Below are 7,422 nucleotides of genomic sequence, written 5' to 3' on the forward strand. Positions count from 1 at the left end.
TAACGAGGATAGATTAAGAATATTAGAAGAAAATCACTGTTCAGCAATAGGCGGACACAAGGGTATAACTAAGACCTTCAATCGCATTAAAAAACGGTATAACTGGGCCGGAATGAAGGCCGATGTAGTCTTTCGTACAAAATTGTCGTTCCTGCCAGTTGAAAAAACTGGTACACGTAAAAACTAAACAACCAATGGTGCTTACCGATACCCCTGACTTCGCCTTTGATAAAGTGTCCATGGACATAATGGGCCCTCTGCCCACTACACGTTCTGGTAATAGCTATATATTAACAATTCAAGACTTACTGACTAAGTACTCTCTCGCTCTACCTCTCAAACACGCGGGCGCAATAGACGTAGCGGATGCATTCACGAACGAATTTATATGTACATTCGGAGCTCCGAGAGCTATACTAACCGATCAAGGTTCCCATTTCCTCAATAGTTTAATGCGCAACGTAGCCCATAAGTTTAGAATTAAACACTTTAAAACAACAGCATATAGACCACAGTCTAATGGGTCAGTAGAGATCGCATCAGGTACTTTGGAAGTACCTGAAACACTATGTCGATAAATCTAACGAATGGGATACACATCTTAAACTCGCGTCATTTTCCTACAATACAAGCGTTCATGAAGGAATGCAATTCACTCCCCATGAGCTAGTGTTCGGAAAAACTGCCAAGGTACCTTCCAGCGAGACCGACACAACCCAGGAGCTAAACGAGAGTTATGCGAAATACCTGGTAGAATTGTTCAATAAAATAAAAGACGCGCAAACAATCGCACGCGAAAATTTGATTAAAGCAAAAAAACGATCTAAATTGTACTATGACCGTACACGTCTTGTCAAAATTCGAATTTTATTTTCTTTTTTTTTCTCTTATAAATAATCAAAGTCCAGCAAGCGCAATTTGAATAGCGCGCCAAAGACACGCCATGACACCTGATTTCCTCGAGCGCCGAAGCGTGGCGCATCGTTAGCTCTTCCCACCACTGCGCGTCCCACCACTACACATCCCTACTCTCGGCAGCGGCCGAGCCGCCGAAACGAAGGAGCTCAGTGCGCGCTCCAACTCAGGCAGTCTCTCCCGCGCCGCAGACCGAGCAACATGGCTCTCCCGCGCCTCCGATCGAGCAACAAGTCTCTCCCGCGCCTCCGATAGAGCAACAGTCTCTCCCGCGCCTCCGACCGAACAACAAGTCTCTTCCGCGTCTCCGATGGAGCAACCGAGCTCCCTCGCGAACTCAATCAACCTTCGACTTTAAATTCAAATCCAACTCTATTTCTAAATCCAACTTCTAATTCTAGTTTTAATATTTAGTTTAATTCTAAATAATCTTATATTACATCTAATTATAATACATATTCTAAATCAATTTAATACTACAGTGTATAAGTATAAAATATAATTGTGTTATAAGTGAATCAATTTTTTATTTTTATTATTTATCCTATCTCTGGATCCAACGTGTTCTTGTATTAATTCTCGTGATTCTGTGAGTAAGTGATACACATCCTAAATTCATTTCTCTACTCTCAATCGTCTGGTTAATCGTTTTTATTAATATTCATCTGTATCTGGCTCTATTCAACCACACACACACGCACACACTTACGCTGATATACGATACCAGCAGTGCGGACCGCCGCACGCTGCTATTGCAAATCAGAATAAAACACAAGATACTGCTGTGCGGACCGCCGCACGCCGTGTCCTCTGGTATTACCCGCTATCTTGAATAAAGCCAGTAATTATTTTAACAACTTATTAAATGCCTAAGACCAGACCAGGTGGAGTGAAGAATCGCGCGAGCAAACTTCTCCACGAATTAAAGCTACAACCGAGCGAGTTTTAATGACGTTGCATGGAGGAAACGGGGTTTCTGCCCTGGCTTACGGATGTCTGGCCTTCCTTGGGTCCTTGTCGTTAATTTCGCGGAGTGGAACTGCTGGACGCTCTATAGTTATCGGGATTAACTTGGCTGGCCACTCGATAATAGTTATGCACTTGGTGACGCGTTGCGCGATCGCGAGAGTCGCGGTATGGTGATTTATAAACAACTTTTCGTATTCTGGATCACAATAAGATTCTACTCCGAAGTATTATGAATTATTAGAATCCGCGGGTTGTAGCGTTAATTCGCGGAGAAGTTTGCGCGCGCGATTCTTTACTCCACCTCGTCTGGTTTTAGGCATTTGATAAGTTGTTAAAATAATTACTGGCTTTAATCAAAATGGTGTGTAATACCAGAGGACACGGCGTGCGGCGGTCCGCACAGCAGTATCTTGTGTTTTTATTCTGATTTGCAATAGCAGCGTGCGGCGGTCCGCACTGCTGGTATTGTATATCAGCGTAAATGTGTGCGTGTGTGTGTGATTGAATAGAGCCAGATAGAGATGTATATTAATAAAAACGATTAACCAGACGATTGAGAGTAGAGAAATGAATTTAGGATGTGTATCACTTACTCACAGAATCACGAGAATAAACATGAGAATACGTTGGATCCAGAGACAGGATAAGTAATAAAAAATGAAAAATGATTCACTTATAACACAATTATATTTTATACTTATACACTGTAGTATTAAATCGATTTAGAATATGTATTATAATTAGATATGATTTAAGATTATATAAGATTAAACTAAATATTAAAGCTAGAATTAGAAGTTGGATTTAGAATTAGAGTTGAATTTGAATTTGAACTTAAAGTCGAATGTCGATTGAGTTCGCGAGAGAGCTTGGTTGCTCGATCGGAGACGCGGGAAAGACTTGTTGCTCGATCGGAGACGCGGGAGAGACTTGTTGCTCGATCGGAGACGCGGGAGAGACTGAATTGGAGCGCGCACTGAGCTCCTTTGTTTCGGCGGCTCGGCCGCTGCCGAGAGTAGGAATGTGTAGTGGTGGGACGCGCAGTAGTGGGAAGAGCTAACGAAGCGCCACGCTTCGGCGCTCGAGGAAATCAGGTGTCATGGCGTATCTTTGGCGCGCTATTCAAATTGCGCTTGCTGGACTTTGATTATTTATAAGAGAAAAAAAAAGAAAATAAAATTAGAATTTTTGACAGGACGTGACACATGATAAATTCTCCCCATTAAATTATACCAATGACCAAATTATCATAGAAGTATCTAGCTCCAAAAGTCTTAGCCACAAGTGAAATATAAACGCAACAAGATTTAGATAGCTTAAGGACCACATAATGTTTCCTGCAGAAAAGATTGCAGTGTTGCATACCATCGCCCGAGGCTTCACGGGTCAAGCCTTTCAATCAGACACAGTTTCTCTTCAAGTTCTATTAGACGAAAATTCATTAAATATTATCTATAGTAACACCTTGACAAAAATCTGGGATGGATTCACCACCTTCGGCACCGATATAGTCGGAATGTTTGGCATATTTATTATTATTAGAATAATAAAAATTGTATTCAATACACTAATTTACGGATATGCGTTACACGCAACATACGGCTGCAGCCTACATTTATGAGGAGCGATCTGGAGCTCATTCACACTTTTATTATTATATACCTCGCGAACAGACCACAACCAGATATAAATTTACAAAACACACCGAAAGAGTCTTGTACCCAAAGCACTGAAACCGACGCACAAACAAGTGAACAATAGTACATACCAATCGTTTACACATTCCGAGATCTGCGTGCCAGACTATATGAATAAATTTCTTCATTACATTATCTAATTAATTTCACTCCGAAATTTAATTTAAGGGGGGTGGTGTGACGTCCCCGCACATTTTTAATTTTAATAAATAATTTTTAAACGTATATAAAGAATAATAGCGTATATAATAAATGCCTTTCAAAATTCAAATAAAAATTTAAAGTAAAATTTAATTAAGTATTTTACTGACACACAGTATATAGATTTAACGTATAAACTCCCGCTTATATGACTATATGTTAAGACACTAAAATTTATTCATTTAGGAAGTGAATAGTATTAAGATAGTACACATATATATATATATATATATATATATATACATATATATATATATATATATATATCGGATTCATATTTTTGCTTAGATATGATATAGATAAAATACGTAGATAACACACTAAATATGAAACATTTTCGAATATAAAATTGAATACAAAATACTCCAAGATATCTCAGAAATCCTGTTTCCAAGAGTTTCATTTTTACGACTTATCCTTTTTTTTGTAAGGCCCGATTTCACTTCGTGACCCATCCTTTGTTTCCCAAAGAGTTTCACTTTTACGACGTACCCTCCGATTTCACTTCTGTGACTCACTCCTTGCTTAACTCCGAGTCCCTTTTAAAAAAAAGGGGGTTCACCAAAAGGTGAACCTTTGAGTTTCTCTTTTCTGACGCATCCCAAGTTTCATTTTTATGACTCACCCTTTTTTTTGCCTGCATCTTGATTTCCCTTTTGACTCATCCTACCTACCACGAGCAGCTTAGCTTTTCCTGACGCTTCCTCTGTTCGTGTTTAATATTTATTTAAATGCACCGTTTTCGTTGAGACACCCCCACCCCCTTTTAACCTTGTATCCGTCGCGAATAACCTTGATCGCAGGTATAGCCGGGAAGAACCACGCGGTTCATTTGACCCGAAATTCGCGATCGTGTCCCGCAAAAATTTTCGAGCTCTGCATTCCCTTTTTTGCAGCCGGAATTCGCCGAGACGTAACAAAGCATGAGCTTATATAACTATATACTAAGGAGCTTATATGACTATATGACTATATGCTTATATGTTAAATCTATATCCGTAAAATACTTATCAACTTTTACTTTGAATTTTTATTTGAATTTTGAAAGACATTTATTATATATTCTATTATTTTTTATATATGTTTGAAAAATTTATTTATTAGAATGTAAAATGTGCGGGGACATTACAGAAGCAAAAATAGTTAGCAAATTACGCATCGAGTACAAAAGGCAGGAAGTCGAAATATGGCGCGGCGTTCCGCGAAAGCCCGATGCTGACCTTTCGACATGTTATTACTACCGCATGAGTCGCAAACTATTTTACCTTATAACATAAAATAATTCTTTAAATAAAATTTTGGTAAAGAAGAAAATGTCTTAAAATTACGTCAGGAATGTGTTTCTTATAATAATATCATCTTAGCAAATGTTGCGCCGCTCTGCGACTGCCTGCCTTTTGTATTCAACGCATGAATAAAAAATTACGCTTCAATTCTAATTTTGATAAAGGAAAAATCGTCTTGTAAATGTATCACGAATACGTCATTTTACGGACGGAAGGTTATTCGGAAACTTCCAGAATATTTGCCTGTATGATTAAATATTAAAATCTTAAAAGTTTATTAGTATCGATATTATCAAATGTGAAGCTAGTTTGCAAACCAGTTCTTAAAGTAATCAGCAGGTTAGTTCTAGAATAAAGTTTTTGATATTTAAGGAAAGACGGGGAATTATAGTAATTGAAAATACAGATATGTGACAGAAAATCCTTACTTCTATTTAAATCGTAATCGAACTCTGTTAGGCCCTGCCTGTCTTTTAAGATCTCGGTCGTGGATGAGGTAGATCAGACAAAAGTACACAGACAAAGTCATTTATTATTTCTTCAATTTTTATACAACTTAAATACTGAATCGACATTAATAACAACTAATAAGCTAATTGAAATTGTATCACGAGTAGTAACGAATAAGCAAACAATAACAAGGTACAGAGCGGATAAATGATTCAAAAATGAATTAATAAAAGAATGAATTTAATAATGAACGAAAAGACCATAATGACAGAGTAGATAAACTAGACAGACCAGACAGACCAGACAGACCAGTCAAACCTGACAGCCCGAACAAAACAGAACAGACCGGACCAGACAGATCAGATAGAAAAGTCAGATAAACCAAACACAGACAGACACTCAACAGACTCAGAACAGGCCCAAAACAAACTCAGACCAGACCAGACCTAGACCTGGCCCAAAACAAACCCAGAGCAGTACCAAAACAGACATAAACGAAAACCAAACCAGGCCCAAAACAGAACCAGACCAGACCCAGACGATACACAAGACAAAACCATACCAGACCCAGGCAAGGCCCAAAATAGACCCAGAACATACCCAGACCAAACAAAAAGAGACCCAGACCAAACCCAGGACGGGCCCAAAACAGACCCAGACCAGACCCAGACGAGGCCCAAAACAGATTCATTTCGGACCAACCCCAGTACCAAAACAGACCCAGAACAGACCCAGACCGAGCCCAAAGCAGACCAAGACCAAACCCAGACCAGACCCAGACCAGACCCAGACCAGACCCATACCTGTCCCAAAACAGACTCAGATAAGACCAAAACCAGGACCAAAACAAATTCAGACCAGACCTAGACCAGGCCTAAAACAGACGCAGATCATATCCAAACCAGGCCCAAAACACACCCAGACCATACCCAGACCAAACCAAAAACAGACCCAGACGAGACCCAGACCAGGCCCAAAACAAACCAAGACCAGACCCAAACAAGGCCCAAAACAGACCCAGATCGGACCAAGTCCAGGACCAAAACAGACCAAGACCAGACTTAGACCAGTACCAAAACAGACCCAAAACGGACCCAGACCAGACCATGACCAATTCCATTACAGACCCAGACCAGTCCCAGCCAGTCCCAAAACACCCATAAGACCCTGACCTTGCAATCGGAGACAAGTACCATCAACGTCTACAGAGCGAACAGGTGGTTCTTTCCCAGGGGATGGATATCTCCTGTGGAAGCATGCCAAAAGTAAAGATGGCAGGGGAGAAAAAATCGTTGGAATTTTTCGAGGAATCAAAGACTTCCGACGAAGATATCCCGAGTCATGAGGATTGGACGCCAAAGAAGGTGCCCAAGAGAGCGGCGAAGAGAGCAAAAGTAGCCCGTTAAAAATGTATATAAATGTAGATACAAATATATACTTATTATACATTTATTATCCACACATACATATATACTTAAATATAAGCGATATATATAATATATATATATATATATATATATATATATATATATTATATATATATATCTATATATATATATATATATATATATTTAGATATTTATATTCTTGGTCTTTTATTAAAAATAAAATAAAAAAAACAAAAATAAATTTTATATACCTTACTTATATTTATAACTCATATTGCTTTAGGTTTTAGAATGCTTAATTTTATATATTTAGATTGTTAGCACGTAGGAAACTGTATAAATAAAGTTTTTCAGTAGTTTTAGCTAGGTTTAAGTAACCAAGTAGTGTAAGCTTAGACTTAAGGAAACAAAGTAGGATGGGCAGGCGTCTAGTCAGATCTAGTAGTTTGATCACGCGGAGGATCAAACGTCGAGCCGCCGAGCGGCGTCCCGGAGTGGGAACGACCGCTGATTGGC

General features: G+C 39.0%; 1 protein-coding gene across 1 annotated transcript; it reads left to right on the top strand.

Moving 5' to 3' along the window:
- Window positions 1-645: 645 nt before the first annotated feature.
- LOC126849292 (probable serine/threonine-protein kinase samkC) lies at window positions 646-6,689 on the top strand. Its single transcript, XM_050590981.1, has 2 exons — window positions 646-750; window positions 5,910-6,689. The coding sequence occupies exons 1-2, from the start codon at window positions 646-648 to the stop codon at window positions 6,687-6,689; spliced, it is 885 nt and encodes a 294-aa protein (XP_050446938.1).
- The last annotated feature ends 733 nt before the right edge of the window (window positions 6,690-7,422 follow it).

Source organism: Cataglyphis hispanica, chromosome 4 (genome assembly GCF_021464435.1).
Source record: "Cataglyphis hispanica isolate Lineage 1 chromosome 4, ULB_Chis1_1.0, whole genome shotgun sequence".
NCBI classification, from domain to species: Eukaryota; Metazoa; Arthropoda; class Insecta; order Hymenoptera; family Formicidae; genus Cataglyphis; species Cataglyphis hispanica.

Excerpts from the sequence above, each read along its gene's own strand:
- LOC126849292 (XM_050590981.1), top strand. The coding sequence starts at position 646 with ATGCAATTCACTCCCCATGAGCTAGTGTTCGGAAAAACTGCCAAGGTA. Across the intron at positions 751-5,909 it reads AGAGTTATGCGAAATACCTG|ACAGACACTCAACAGACTCA; the intron begins GTAGAATTGTTC and ends AACCAAACACAG.